General features: G+C 33.8%; 1 protein-coding gene across 6 annotated transcripts in view; it reads right to left on the bottom strand.

The window, feature by feature from the left end:
• Nucleotides 1-4,147: 4,147 nt before the first annotated feature.
• PCDH11X (protocadherin 11 X-linked) overlaps nucleotides 4,148-16,381 on the bottom strand; it is an 803,219-nt gene continuing 790,985 nt past the window's right edge. For all 6 annotated transcript variants that reach the window (XM_074323530.1, XM_074323532.1, XM_074323533.1 and 3 more), the window contains one exon: nucleotides 4,148-9,219. In XM_074323530.1, coding sequence (XP_074179631.1) covers nucleotides 8,549-9,219 — 671 coding nt within the window. In that variant the 3' untranslated portion in view covers nucleotides 4,148-8,548. The remainder of the gene's footprint in view (nucleotides 9,220-16,381) is intronic.

Below are 16,381 nucleotides of genomic sequence, written 5' to 3'. Positions count from 1 at the left end.
GCTAGCTGCAATCCACGCTTGCTAGCTTAGCCACGTCAGTTACATATCAGTGGCTATTGGCTAACCGGTAACAGCTGATGGCCAACTAGTCACAGCTGATGGCCATCTACTGCCCGAGCCAGCACCTTTCTATGTGAAGCCGAAAGCCTGGAAAATGCTCTCTGGGACTCTGTCCCCAAATGGTTGTTCTCTAATTTATTTGTAATTTTGGTGTGGTCATGATAGGAGGCAACCGCAGTGTTTATCTACTTCACCATTTTGAGACTCCAGCTTTATCATACATTGAATACCACAGATATTTTGGTCTATTTCTGGATTTCCTTTTCTATAGCATTGGTTTCTTCATGTTCCACTACAACAGTGATTTAATTATTTATATTTAATAAAATGCTTTAATGTCAATAAAAAAAGGAAAAACTCAGTTCTCCACCTACTTCTGTATTTCTCTTTATTATGTATCTCCTTTGCTACTCACACAGAACAATTTACATCCAGCACTTCTGGTCACCAAATATGTGGAGGATTTTCCCCATACAAAACAATTCTCTGTGACACCAACTGGGTATCCTATAATACAACTCAATTCCAAGACTATCTACCCAGATATAGCATCAGATTCCATAGGTTAAGGGCCTAGTCCTACAAGACTACACCCTCCCTGTCCCCCAGCTTCAAACACCAATTATAAGCCTAGGTTGTTACCTGTGTTTCTGGCTTACTGACCAGGCTTCAGATTGGAGGTTCCTTCGACCTCTACCTCAGGTTCAGTTAATTTGCTAAAGCAGATCACAAGACTCAGGTAAACACTTACGTTTACCAGTTTATTAAAGGCTATGATAAAGGATACAGATGGACATACAGATGGAAGAGATGTGTAGGACAAAGTATGGGGGAAGGGGTGCAGAGCTTCTCTGCCCTGTCTGGGCACACCACTCTCTCAACACCTCCATGTGGTCACCAAAGTGGAAATTGTACGAATCCTGTCCTTTTGAATTTCTGTGGAGGCTTCATCACTAAGGCATTATGAATTCCATTTTCAGCCCTTCTCCTTTCTCAAGAGAATGGAGGGCAGGGCTAAAAATTACAAGCTTCTAATCATGGATTGGTCTTTCTGGTGACCAGCCCTCATCCAGTAGCATCCAGGAGCCCGCTTAGCATCACCTGATTAGAACAAAGACACTGTTATAACCCAGGAAATTACAAGGGTTTGAGGAGCCCTGTGTTAGGAACTGAACAAAGATCAAATATTAGAACAGAAGATGCTCTTATCACTTAGGAATTTGCAAGAGTTTTTGGAGCTCTCTGTTAGAAACTGGGGTCAGAGACCAATATATATTTTATTTCAAATCACAATATCACAGCCATGATTCCTGAAATTTTCATCGTTAGTGGAATATCACCACAGCACTCATTTCTTATTTAGGATATGTGGGAAAACACATTTGCTTATTATTTTCTAATAACACTATAGTCAAAATTACCCTATTAGAGACTGATGAATTAAAATAAAATGTGAGGCCACTAATCCTTGTAATCAGTGGGAATTTAGGAAGGGGCATATCCTGAATTGTCCCAGGGACTTCATGCCCAGAAAAGGTACACTGTTGGGATGCCCTGATCCTGGGTGCACCAAACACTTGAAAAATTGTGGGTATCTGATCCAATGGTGAAGAGTGAAATCCAAACATAAAATGAGAAGATGCCAAATTCTGTGTAGATTAAATACTGTACTATCATGTACACCTGATAAGATGTGATAAAACAGGCAGTTTACCTCTGTGGTCTTCCACCCAAGGACCCATAAATCCAGTCTAATTAAGACAAAAAGCCACCAGAAAAATCCCAGTTGATGGACATTCTACAAAACACCTCACCAGAACTCCTCAAAACTGTCAAGGTCATCATTAAGAAGGAAAGTCTGAGAAACTGTCACAGTCTAGAGGAGCCTAAGGAGACATGATGACTGAATGTAATGTAAAATCTTGAATGGGATCCTGGAACAGAAACGACATTAAGAAAAAAACTAAGGGAATTTGAATAAACTATAGACTTTTGTTGATAATAATGCAACAATACTGGCCCATAAATCGTAACAAATATGCCATGTTAACAATAGAGGAATCTGGGAGTAAGATATTTGGAAACTGTATTATCTTTGCAATTTTTCTGTAAATCTAAAACTTTTCAAAAATGTTTATGAAGAAAATATACTATGAGTAGATCCCTGAGTTACATAAGTCACTCATAGGATTAATCTTTTATTTATGGTTTACTTTATTTAGTCTTTTGTTTCTATTTCACTCAATTAACTTTAGAATACTTTGATAGACAAGAAAGGAAGTAAACCTGTTCACAGGCTAAACTTGAGGGTTTTTTTATGCAGCTATACATCCTCAGACATTTAAAATGGCAATGGAGTTTGTAACCCAAAATATGGAGTCTAAACTCTGAACCTGCTTGCCTGCCTCACAGGTTTTGTTTCGTTTGAAGCATTTCCATTACATCATCAACAATTTATTTTATACATCTGCGTAACCAGTTTGGCAATAAGATCAGCAAGTTCAATAATTTTTTTAATCACACTAAATATTAGCTCACTAATTATTTAATTTATTGAAATATTAGAGATTTTCAACATTCTTTTCTAGTATGACACTTTTTCCCCTGTTCACAGAGTATACAGATCTGACAATTAAGTTTGCGAACTTGTTGCAACGATGCTGCTAACCTTTTTCTGATGTCAGAGGGATTACTCATTATGAATTTGTATCAACTGGACAGTTAACCAAGTTTATTATTTTGAAGTGCTAAAAAGGCTGTGTGAAAAAGTTAGACGAAAATGACCTGAACTTTTCGCCAACAATTCATGACTCTTGCATCATGACAATGCACCAGCTCACACAACACTGTCTGTGAGGGAGGTTTTAGCCAGTAAACAAATAACTGTGTTAGAACACCCTCCCTACTCATCTGCTCTGGCCCCCAATGACTTCTTTCCTTACCCAAAAATAAAGGAAATATTGAAAGGAGGAAGACATTTTGACGACATTCAGGACATTAAACTAATATAATGACAGCTCTGATGGCCATTCTAGAAAAAGAGTTCCAAAATTGCTTTGAAGGGTGGACTAGGTACTGGCATCAGTGCACAACTTCCCGAGGGGAGTACTTCGAAGGTGACCATAGTGATATTCAGCAATGAGGTACGTAGCACTTTTTCAAGGATGAGTTTGCAAATTTAATTTTTCGACCTCGTGTATTCATCATATTCTCTTTTTCAGGTTTTTAGAGTTTTTGCCAAGATTATTATGATAATGTCTATATGTAATCTGGTGGTTTCTAATATATATATATTAATCATTACATTGTGTGTGTGTGGTTTTTTATCCTCAAATGGCTAGAGTCAGGATGAGAAATAACACAAATTAACCTACACATATATTTCTTCTAAAACTTCAATTTATTTTTGCCAGAGGTTAAATTTTTGCTTGATTTAGATTTTGTTTTTTTCTTCCTTTATCAGCTAACCCTTAGTGAGAATGAGTAAATCAATATCACAAAAATAGAAAGAAGGTTGAGAAAAAAAAGAAGACAAAAAGCACTAGCTCTATAACTCTTAATCAAACTTCAGGACTAATAAAAATGCCAAATGCAATTGAGTATTTACTAATCCTGTGCAATTTGAGAGGTTTCAGTGTACTGGGATTCTCTTCTTTTAGCCAGAGTAAAAGTGAGGCCAGGAGTGAAATTACTTTGTTCCACCAATATTATCAACGTTCTCCAGAAACTTACTTAATTTGGATCTTCAAGGATTGTACAGAGAAATTCATAGGTGGATTTTACATTAAGTGAGGCAATAGGCCTACTCGGGAATAAATAAATATTTTTAAAGTTAGTTTTAGAAGATGCAAAATAAACGTTCTAAAACACTACAATATTGTTCACCAACTTTGAAAAGTGAGTGAAATGATGTTCAATGCAGAGAATTGTATTGAAGGGATTATCAGAGTAAACAAAAAAGGAAGCTAACTCATAGAAATGTACCACCAACAAGGTATATTTTACTCTATGTAAATTTAAACACAAATTGAAAATGAAATAAAATCTTTGATTTTTTAATTAACAAATACACACAATAAAATGCATATTTATTTCTCATAACTTTATTAATGTCTATATTAATTAATAAGAAAACATGCAATACAGAACCTGAAATAGAACACTTAATACACATTTGCCACTGGACTACATACTGCCATCCTGGGTCATCCAATATCCAACCATCTCACTTCCAAAGCATGGCTAGAGCTGCTTTGGGATACTGTTCACTTTCAGATGCTGTATGATGTCACAGAGGAGGAATCTTCCCAAAATACGAACATAAATATATTTTTCATAAAATTCCAAGTATTTTAAGCAGAGATAGCATAAATTTCACACATTTTATTCCTAAAAATACCACATACAATCACTAAACAATTGCCTTCATTTTTTTTTCATTTGTGCACACACATTTTTCTGAGTAGTCTTTATATTACTAATTCTGCTGTTGTCAACTTATACTGCTTTTAAAAATCACATTTACTGAAAGCACATGGATTGTTAGTGTAAGAAAGCTACTACGAATGAATATTTTAAGGCCTCTGCATAAAATTGCTCTGGTGTGGTAATTGGCACATAATGTAAAAAGGTTCCTGTCCAAATACGGTTCAGCTTCTCTTGCTCCCAGGTTTTCCAGGGTGATTGTGCCAATTGGAAATAGCCAAAATAATGTCTAATGAATGATTGTGATAAAAGCTTTATCTAAACATAACTACAAATTTGGTTTGAAACAAATATGAAAAGAAAGACAAGAAATGATAGCCATACTGGAAAATGTAAATCAGCAGAGTGTCAAAAAGAAAAGCCTAAACAACTAGATGTTCATAAATGTATATTGAGTAATACATGCACATTCAGTCTTAATGTGAATAAAAAAAAAACTAATGTTGAAATATAAATGTGGGTAAAACTTACTTAATTTTCCCATGACAGAAAAGGATTTTTTTGCATGTGACATGATTACATTTTAAGGACTGCACAATTTGTGATTTTTTAGTCTATTTTTATCCATGTTAATGAAAGTGTGTGACAAATATTAGTTTGGGAAGGCAGAGGCTCTGCATAACTGTCACTAATACACAATAGCACTAATCATTTAACAACCATTTTTTCTAACCAAATTTACATTACTAAAAATAAACTGTTAAATCACTAAATGAGACTACACAAAATGTACTCTAAATTTATTACATTGTTTGTATCATATATGTTTGTTTTTAATACACCCACACAATATTAGCTAAAACTTGAAAATAAAGTTCAAGAAAAAAATGTATATGCACTAAGCATATAAGATACATGGTGTTTGAATACATACTTACAAATGTGATATATTAATGCTATAGCTAGTAAATTAATAATCGCATGTAATTGAACATGGCTACAAAATTGAACAACCAGTCTCTCTGAACATATTATTATCATACTTGTCATTCAATTTGAAGTTCTCATTTCAAACTAAATCAAATCTTTTTTTTTTTCCCAAGGGAAATATTTTTGATTGACGGTAAAATGATACTTTTTGTAGTTCCAGGACTAAATTTTTTCCACATCAGAAAAACCACTTGTGAGCTTTGTCAACCTATAGCTCTGTCCATCCACTTGAAGAAAGAATTTGCAATGTGATGAGAAAGGTCTCATCAGATCTGAAGCCTTGGAAGTTACAGGTTGCCAAGGCCAGACCTAGTGGAAGCTCAGAAAGAGAATGCATAGGGGAGAATAGCTGGGCTCACACCCCTTGCCTCTTTGGCTACTTCTAGCCTGCTTCCATTCAAAGCCTCTCTGGCACAAACCCAGAAGAGGGTGCCCAGCCTTTTGATATTCTAAACACAATCTAAGTCTGACTATATAATCAGAGTTAGAAAGGGCAATAAAAGCATATCTGTTCATTCCTATATCTCTAGGAAAGGTATCAAAACTTCACCGATTTAGATATGAGAATGTAAGAGCCACCCTTATAACTCACCCTTATAACATTTGGAGGACTGCACAATTTGTGATTTTTCAGTCTATTTTTATCCATGTTAATGAATCACACTATCAGAAAAAATTTCCCAAATATCTCGCTTTTATTCCTAGTCTGATCCTCATTAACATAGTAACGATTCATAGTCCTGACATATTATTTAATACTTTTTCAGTTTCTTTTTATCTCATTTTTATGTATTTCTTTTTGTGTGTGTAGATCTTAACTAAAATGTAAACAGGAAAATGTGGAATTAACTAAAACAGAAGAAAAAAATTCTCATATTATCTTTGCAAGATTTTAAAGAAAAACTTTCTAAAGTCTACTGGAAGCTCTGATTTTGTCATTCTGGGTTTTTTCCTATCTTACCCAGTTTTAAAACCCTCATTATCAACAATATCAATAATAATATCCACACATATACATGGTAATATTTCAATAAACTTTCAAACATCATCAGTCCTTTGGGATTCACATGCACCTGGAGTACCAGTATGCTGCAAATCCCTTTGAACATCAACAAATACAAAGGAGAAAAAAATATTAATAATGCTAATTAATTTGAAATTCCAGTAATTAAACTCTTGTAGTTAAAAGGTAAGAAGTTATTCTACACACCAACTCCAATATGATTTAAAGAGTTTCACAATGGTAACAATATATTCTCAAAACGCTACGTAACCTGCTGGGCACAAGAAGAGAAGCTTTCTCAACACTCAGTGGAAACCTTCACCAATAAAATTGTACATTTACCACGGTTTATATTACAACATTTACACACAGTTTAATCATAAATTACATATCTTCAAGTTACACATCACAAAGTCTATATCTAATTTAATCAACAAGAAATAGTTCCCCCCCCCCCATTAAAATATCAATTGTCTCTTGGTTTAGTGTAATACTGAAGCAAGACATTTTCTTGGTGTTGCGATGGAAGAAAATTAAGTTAGTGGTGTTTCTGTAAACTGGTAAAATGTGTACATAGAAGGTCATGGTCAGTTAAGAGGACAAAAAAGAAAATAAAGAACAGACAACAGAAGGAAACTAATGTTCCCTAGGAATACTAGTGTATTCTTTGCTTAGAAGGGCGTGTTTTGTTATCCTATGAGATTTTGTTGTTTCTTTGTGTGTGTGTGTAATTGGGGTATTTCTTATCTACCCCAAGAAGTAGTCATGAACCTCATTTCTCCCTCTGCACATCTCCTTAAAGTTCTATACTTAAACACCTTTGATGTAGATTTTTAATTGTATCTCTTGAAAAGTTCCTTCCTAACTCTCATCTTGTTATCAGTGGTTTTCTTCAGCAAGCTGAGCTAGAATGAGAAAACTCCCTTAGTCTTATGTGTTTAGTATGTGGTTTTATCTACAATTATATTAATTTCTTTATTCTTTTTAATGAACATCTTTTGGTATCAACCTTTAGCTGTCACATCATCATTTAAGTCTTTCTGATATTCTCTAGAAAATAGTGATTTACAGATATTCTCTAGAAAATAGCAATTTATAGATTTATTTAGTGTAAATAAATCATGCACCAACTGCATCCACCTTCCTTGTGATTTTCTAGGCTGTTATATACAAATTCCAGAAGATAAAGTCCTAATTAATAATGGGATATAGGCTTAAAATAGCAGATACAATATTATTTCGGATGCACTTTACACTAAATTACAAAAGTAAGTATTTTTAAAAAGAGGCCTTTTTAAGCAAATAGTTGCCTAATTTGGGCACAGTTATTGCACTTCTGTGTCTCGAACTCTACTAAAGAGTAGAGAATAGGTTATGGACATATATCTGTACAGTTTATATATATATATAATATATATATAACTGCAAATGTATATACAAATTTTATCAACAATATATTCTTGAAATAAAGATAGAAAACATAAAAAAGACAGACAAATATATAAGAGATATTTACACTCCCTCTTCTGCAGTTTTGTACAAACACTATAAAAGTACACTGGAGACAAACAACAAATATCAAACAAAAAGACAAACAAAAATGCTATTGTATTTATACTTTCTAATGTTATCTGAACAAAGATTAGATTAACTAAAGGTACTCTTGGAAAATCAGATATTTGCTAGTTTTCCATTTGCTACTTAGTAGGTCCACAAAAATCAGATTGGAAAAAATCAGTAATATTGCACATTTTGGCAAGAATAAATAAAAAATTACAGTGCATCAGAAATAATATGTTACATATTAATATCTATCATGATAAGCCTTTCTGTACAAAGGGGTGTAAATATTTCAATTTCTTTTCTTTTTAAATACACATTCTGAATTAAACAAATTGTAAATTTATTTTTAATTTTTGACTAAGGGTCTAGCTCTAGAGTTTATTCTGGTATCTGTTTCTATTTACATAGCTATTTACAAATCTAATAATTTGGAATATTCATTGAAATTGAATCTTAAATTTTAATTATATACATCCTGTTGAAAAATGTGAATTAGCCATTGTAGCTTTACAAGGGATGTTCTTCCATAATGGGAGAATCACCCCTAGGGGGTCTGGCCTGTTGGCCTGGAGTGAAGGTTGTCAAGGGTATGACTTTCATTGAATCACCACCAGGATGAAGTCTTTCAGACATAGTGTAAAACTGAGATCTTGTACTACCTTGCACTCCCTGATCAAGAGAAAGTAGTCCCTCAGGTCCAGCACCTTGCTGCAAACCCCTTGCTGGTTGTAGAGGGCTGCGATGGAGAGCAGCAGCCTGTGGCAGAGGAGGGCTGCGGTGGGTTGCGGCAGGCTGTGCCAACGGAGGGCTGTAGCTGAGGGCTGAGGCCTGTGCTGGTGGGGGGCTGTGGCGAAGAGCAGTAGCCTGCGCTAGAGGCGGACTGTGGTGGAGAGCAGAGGCCCGCGCTGGTGGAGGGCTGTGGCACAGTGCGATAGCTTGGGTCACCGGAGGGCTGTGGCAGAGAGCTATGGTCTGTGTCACTGGAGGGCTACGGCAGTGAGCAGAGGCCGGGGTTGGCGGTGGGCTGCGGCATAGAGCAGGGGCCTGTGCATTTGAAGGGCTGGCATGGGTCAGAGTAGCTGGCATCCAACAGGCGTCAGAATGGCCCAAGATGAGACACTCTTGAGTGCAGTTGTCGGAGGCCTCCTCCACAGTCGGTTGAACAGTTATTTCTGCACCTGTTAGGGTAGGAAACAAATGATAAAATTTAGATTTCAACGGTGTGTTTTTATTGGCCAAAAACAAATCATATTGTTACAGGAAGAGTTCAAAATCTATATATTAATACATCAGAGACTTCCAATATTTTAACAATTGGTCCTTGATTTGTCAAGAAATAATTCCCAGAGAAACAGAACTAACCAGGCGTGGGTGGATAGGGTCACATTTTTATAATTGCGATACTTTGGCCTAGTCTCCCAAATGTAGATATTTTTAATTGTGTTTGTGACTATAAGTGGAAACCATGGTCATTGAGCTACACCTGAAACTCAGTTGAAATATGTCTCCTAAAACAAAGAAAGGACATGACTAAAATGAATGGGAAAACCAGTCATAGAAACGTATAATGAACTAACCAATTATAGCTAACCACTTGGTTAAGAATCCAATTAATCTGAGAATAAATCTGAAAACAAATTAGGTTAATTTGGAAACAGTTTATTGAACTCTAAGATGCCGTTTAGTTTCAAGAATGAAATATAGCTATAATTATCTCAAAGAAAATTGATTTCTGTATTCCTCATTTTCTGAAACATGACAAATCAGTTTAGCAATATAATAAACTACAGATGTAAAATACTTAGTGTTAAACTATAATATCTTCTAAAACTCCTTTATGAGGTTTCTGTAAAGTTTTCAAATGCCAAGAGGTATCAAGCATCAATAAGCATACCATACAAAAACTAGCAAAATAAAAATAGAGTAGCTACCGGTATATCAATATAAAACGTGACTTTAGAACAAAAAATGGTATTAGCTATAATGAAGTACATTACATCATTATAAAAAGGTCAATTTGCTAAGAAGACATAATCCTAAAAATTAAAGATAGAAATTCATGATCCTATAAATCCTCAACAGGATATAGAGTCCAGGTACTGTCATTATCCCATCACATGTAAATCTAAAGAATAGGACATATAAGAACTGACTCATTAAGACAAATTTTTTTTTTCCCATCAGATAACCATTTAGTTTTCTTCATTTACAGGGCACTTATAAAATATCCCTATTAGGGGTGGCTGGATCGCTCAGTTGGTTAGAGCATGAACTCTGAACAACTGGGTTGCCGGTTCGATTCCCACATGGGCCAGTCAGCTGAGCCCTCCATAACTAGATTGAAGACAACGAGATGCCGCTGAGCTGCCTGAGGGGCAGCTGGATGGCTCAGTTGGTTGGAGCGCAGGCTCTTGGCAGCAAGATTGCCGGTTCAATTTCCACATGGGATGGTGGGCTGCACCCCCTGCAACTGAAGATTGAAAACGGCAACTGGACTTGGAGCTGAGCTGCGTCCTCCACAACTAGATTGAAGGACAACTTGGAGCTGATGGGCCCTGGTGAAACACACTGTTCCCCCATATCCCCCCCCAAAAAAGAGCATAGTACAGAAGAAACTTAAAAAAAAAAAAAAAGCCCTTATGAGATTAACATTTAAAATATCCAATATTTTTACACAATTGTAGTTGAGCAATCGTTGGGAAGGTAGAGTTTTATGTATTTTTTGGTGATGTTAAATCATACAAATATGCATGGAAATATGTGAATGCACATATATCTATATTTTAAAACAGAATTTCGTTTCCCGGTCATCAGAAAAGTAACTGATCTGGTAGCCTTAAATTTTACAACAAAATAATACATCATAGTTTCAAAATTGAGTCACTTGGTTATTTATGATAACAAAATTAATACGAAGTCATTTTCACTGAAAGAAGCTATGATTTATAGACATTCTTTTTAAACAGCTTTATTGAGATATAATTCACCCAGTTAAAGTGCACAATTTAATAGTTTTGAGTATATTCACAGAGTTGTGCAACTATTATCACAATCAATTTTGGGATATACTTATCATCCTAAAAAGAAACCTGGTATACATTACCTGTCATAGCCCATTTCCCCCCAAATTCCATCCTAAGTAATCATTACTCTACCTTTTTCTTTTATCTATCTGCTTATTTTAATATAATATAAATGGAATCCTTCAACTGGAGTGTTTTGTGACTGGTCTGTTTCATTTAGCATAATGCTTTTAAGGTTCTTCCATGTTGTAGTATGTATGAGTACTTCAATTCTTTTATCATTGCCCAAGATTATACTTTGTATGCATATAACCCATTTGATTTATCCATTCATCAGTTGATGGACATTTGGGTTGTTTCCACTTTGTGGCTTTCATAGATAATGTTGTTATAAACATTTTTGTAAAAGTTTTTGTCCAGACACCGTTATTCAATTCTCGTGGGAATATAGTAGCTAGGTTTGGAATTGCTAGGTCACATGGCAACTCTAATTTTAACTTTTGAAGAATTGCCAAACTGTTCTTCAAATTGGCTGCACAATTTTACACTTTAACAAGCAATGCATGGAGGTTTCAATTCCTCGACTTATTTTCTGCAAAAATTCAGCTTGGAGTTTTGATTAGGGATTATGCTGAATCTGAAAATCAATTTGTAAGGTATTGTACTTTAGCAATTTTAAGTCTTCCAATCTTTCAACATGGGATGTCTTACCACTTATTTCGATCTTTGATCCTTAATTTTTTTAAATAGTATTTCCGAATTTTCAGAATACAAACTTTGCACTTCTTTTGTTAAATTTGTTCCTAAGTAACTTATTCCATTTTATTCTATTGTAATGGGATTGTTTCCTTAATTTCGGGGAAGTACTTATTGCTAAGTTATAGAAACACACTTGATTTTTATATATTGATCTTATAGGCTGCAATACTGCTGAGCTTGTTTATTCGTTTTAATAGATTTTAGTGAATTTCTTAGAATTTTCTGTATACAAGATGATTATCACCTGCATACAGACATAGTTTTACTTCTTTCTTTGCAATATATATGCATTTTATATCTTTTCCTTGCCTAATTGCCCTGGGGAAAAAAACCTCTAGTATAGTGTTTAAGAGAAGTGCTGAAAGGAGACATCCTGTGTCTTATTCTTGATCTTAGGGGAAAACACTGACTATTTCATCATTAAAATATTTTCCAATTACTCTCGTGGTTACTTCTTTCTGTTATTTATTCCTAATTTCACTCCATTGGGGTCAGGTAATATAGTCTTCATGAGTGCAATTCTTTCAATTTATTGAGACTTGTTTTATAACCTAGCATAGTCTATCTTCTAGAATACTGCAGGTGCACTTGAAAAGCATATGTATTCTGCTCCTGTTCGATGAAGTGTTCTACAGACGTCTGTTAAGTCTAGTTGGTTTAGAATACTGCTCAGGTCTTCTATTTCCTTATTGGTCTCCTGACTAGTTATTCTATCTGTTACAGAAAGTGTGGTATTGAAATTTCTAGCTGTTGTTGAATTGTCTATTTCTTTCTTCAATTCTGTCAGTTTCTTTGTCATGATTTTTGGAACACTATTGTTAAATGCATATATATACTTACAATTATTATGTCTTCCTGAATTTTTGGCCTTTTTATCATGACAGAATGTCTTTCTTTATCTCTAGTAACATTTTTAATTTAATTTTCTACTTAAATAAGTCTGATACTAATGTTGTCATTCTAGCTTTAACATGGTTTCTTTTTGCATGATATAAATTTTTCATCATTTTGCATTCAATCTATTTGTATCTGAATCTAAGGCTTGAATCCTATAGGCATACATTTTGATTTTATTTTTTATTCAGTCTGAAAATTTCTCCCTTATTTTGTGTTTTTAATCTATTAGTTTGTAATGGTATTATTGATATAGTGGATTTAAAGTTATGATTTCACTTTTGTTTCCTATGCACATCATGTATTTTTCTGTTCCTCTGTTCCTCCATTACAGCTTCCTTTGAATTAGATGAATATTTTCTAGTGTAATTTCATAGTTCTTTCAATAATTTTTCACTATATGTGGATATGTGAAGGTCTAACAATTAAGTTTGCGAACTTGTTGCAACGATCCTACTAACCTTTTCTGATATCAGAAGGATTATTCATTATGACTTTGTACCAACTGGACAGATAGTTAACCACATTTACTATCTGCAAGTGCTGAAAAGGCTGCTTGAAAAGTTAGACGACCTGAACTTTTCACCAACAATTCATGGCTCTTGCATCACGACAATGCACCAGCTTACACGGCATTGTCTGTCAGGGAGTTTTTAGCCTGTAAACAAGTAACTGTATTGGAACACCCTCCCTATTCACCTGATCTGGTCGCCAATGACTTCTTTCTTTACCCAAAGATAAAGGAAAAAGAGTTCCAAAATTGTTTTGAAGGGCGGATTAGGTGCTGGGGTTGGTGCATAGCTTCCCAAGGGGAGTACTTCAAAGGTGACTGTAGTAGATATTCAGTAATGAGGTATGTAGCACTTTTTCTAGGATTAATTCTCAAACTTAATTGTCCGATTTCATATAATGTATATAATGTTATGTATAAATATGTATACATATACATACACATTGTGTGTATGTTATTCTCTTACTGGTCTCTAGGGTTTGTAATCTTAACTTATCAAAATTACTTCTGATTTATTATAAGTTAATTTCAGTAGATATAGAAATATTACTCCTATGTACCTTTATTCATTCTTGTCTTTTTTGTGCCATTATTGGGCATAGATGATATATGTAAATATATGTTATAAAATCAACATTTTCATAGTTATTACCTTATGTATTAGTGGTTTTAATGAAGCTGAGAAAAGAACGGGGGAGCAATGACTTAATTATAAATTTTGTTTTATTAACTGTCCTATTTATCATTTCTGAATCTCTTCATTTGTTCATTCGTTCCTGTGGATATTGAGTTACTATCTGATGTATTGCTAATCCAATTCGGTTTTGCTCCTACCCATCTCTTTTGTGATGTTGTTATATATATATATATATATATGCAATTTACATAATGCTGCTATGATTTAGGTGTACAACTATCTATTTGAGTCCATGTTTTCACTTGTTTTGGATATATACTCAGAGATGAAGTTGCTCGGTCATATTGTAAATCTATGTTTAAATTTTTGTGGAATTACCATACAGTTTTCTACAGCAGTGGTACCATTTTACTTTTCCACCAGCAATGTGCACTGTTCTCATTTCTCCACATACTCCCCAACACTTTTTATTATTATTTTCTACTTTTTAAAATTATTATTATTATTATTATTATTATTTTATAACATCCATTCTAACAGGTGTGAAGTGGTGTCTTATTGCAGTTTGGATTAACATTTCCCTAATGACTAGTGATGTGAAGCATCTTTTCATGCACTTATTGGCCATTTGGATACAGCCTTTGGAGTAACGTCTATTTATGTTATTTGCCCACTTTTTAACTGATTGGGTCTCTTGTGTGTGTGTTGAGTTGTTAGACTTCTTTATGTATTCTAGATATCAGCCCCTTATCAGATATATGATTTGCCAATATTTTCTCCCATTCTGTGGGTTGTCTCTTTACTCTGTTGATTGTGTCCTTTGATGTACAAAATTTTTAATTTTGATGTGGTCCAACTTATCTATTATTTTTATTATTATCTGTGCTTTTGGTATCATATCCAAGAAATTTTGCCAATGTCATTAAGTTTTTCCCATATGCTTTCTTCTAAGATTTTTACAGTTTTAGCATTTACATTTACATCTTCAATTCATTTTGCATTAAATTTTATATATGGTATATGGTAAGTGTGCAACTTCCTTCTTTTGCATGTGGGTATGCAGTTTTTCCAGCACTACTTGTTGTCCTCTAGTTTCTTAATGGTAGTTGTTCATATTGCCTCTTTTTTACAGAAGATCTATTTCTACACATTTCAGTAAGCATCTGCCAAGTTTTAGAAGTCTAATTTATTAGGAATCATCCACCTTCTGAAGTCACTTGCTATCACTCTCTCTAGTTAAGCATTAGCATTACCAAGTTATGTCAGTCATTTTCTACTAGATGGCCTTCATTCTTAAAGAACAGAATAAAGCATGCAAAGAATTCTATTCAAATGGTAATATTTTGAATAACAATATTAGAGAGTTCATGAAAACTTGAGAGATTAAGTAACAAATACATACAGAATTGAAGAAAATAAATAAATAAATAAAAAGTTGAGGGTTTCTTTGAAAATTGCATTATGCATACAAAATTGTAGTGGTTCTCATCATTTGACACATTTTTTAATTAAACTAGAAATTAGTTGCCACATAATCTTTTAAATGGGAAGATAATACTTAAGATAAAGTGCTTCCCAAAAATGTGGTGAAGCAATGCAATATTATTGTTCAAATAATATTTTACTATAAAATGTAGGTAATTCATGACATTTCTAGAGCTTTTCTCAAAAATTCACATTAACAGCAATCCAAAATATCTTTTACATTTCCTCACTAAACTATAATTGTTTCATGATAAATAAAAGACCACATAAGTACTAACTGAATAGAGCCTTTGTCAATTTAGTAGCAAAGTTTTGATAATACATAACCAGAAGCTTAGTGGCATTATTTTTCTTTAAAAAAAAAAAGCCTTTTTTTCCCTTTAACTAACGGGTATTGCTATAGTTAGTAATATTTATGATTTAAAAATAAACTATTCGTGAACTACAGCAAGATGAAATTGTATATCCAGAGATGCCAAATGTAATTCTTATACACAGTTTGGTGTATAAAAGATTGTTCACAATATGTGTGTGTGTGTGTGTGTGTGTGTGTGTGTGTGTGTGTGTGTGCAATTTATAAAAGTATTCAGACTTTTAATTTTAGTAACTTGGGATACCTTGGATGAAAATCTTAGGTTTAATTAAATCAAGTTTTATAATAAACTTCACAATTACATATCTAAGTACATAAAAATTCACCCTCTACTAGTGAATCAAAATTAAATAAATGCACAAAAACAGAAGTATAATTAATATTCTAAGACTTTCTATTTGAATGAGTGTTGCTAAAGTATTCTATTAAGCATATTTTCTTTAGTGGACTGTACAGTCTCCCTTAATAATACTGACATCATTTAATTAGCTTAACAAACTATTTCCCAAAGAGATAGTATGAGACAAGCACAGATTAAGTCAGTGCAAGTTCAAAACAACATGTATTGTGAATTAGTGAAGTTAAAATTAATTACACTTAAAACAACATTCTCTGAGGGCTTCTGTAACTCATTAATAACATTTATCTTTGAAGAAAT

This window comes from Rhinolophus sinicus, chromosome X (genome assembly GCF_036562045.2).
Source record: "Rhinolophus sinicus isolate RSC01 chromosome X, ASM3656204v1, whole genome shotgun sequence".
NCBI lineage: Eukaryota > Metazoa > Chordata > Mammalia > Chiroptera > Rhinolophidae > Rhinolophus > Rhinolophus sinicus.
This window is presented reverse-complemented; position numbering and strand designations above follow the sequence as displayed.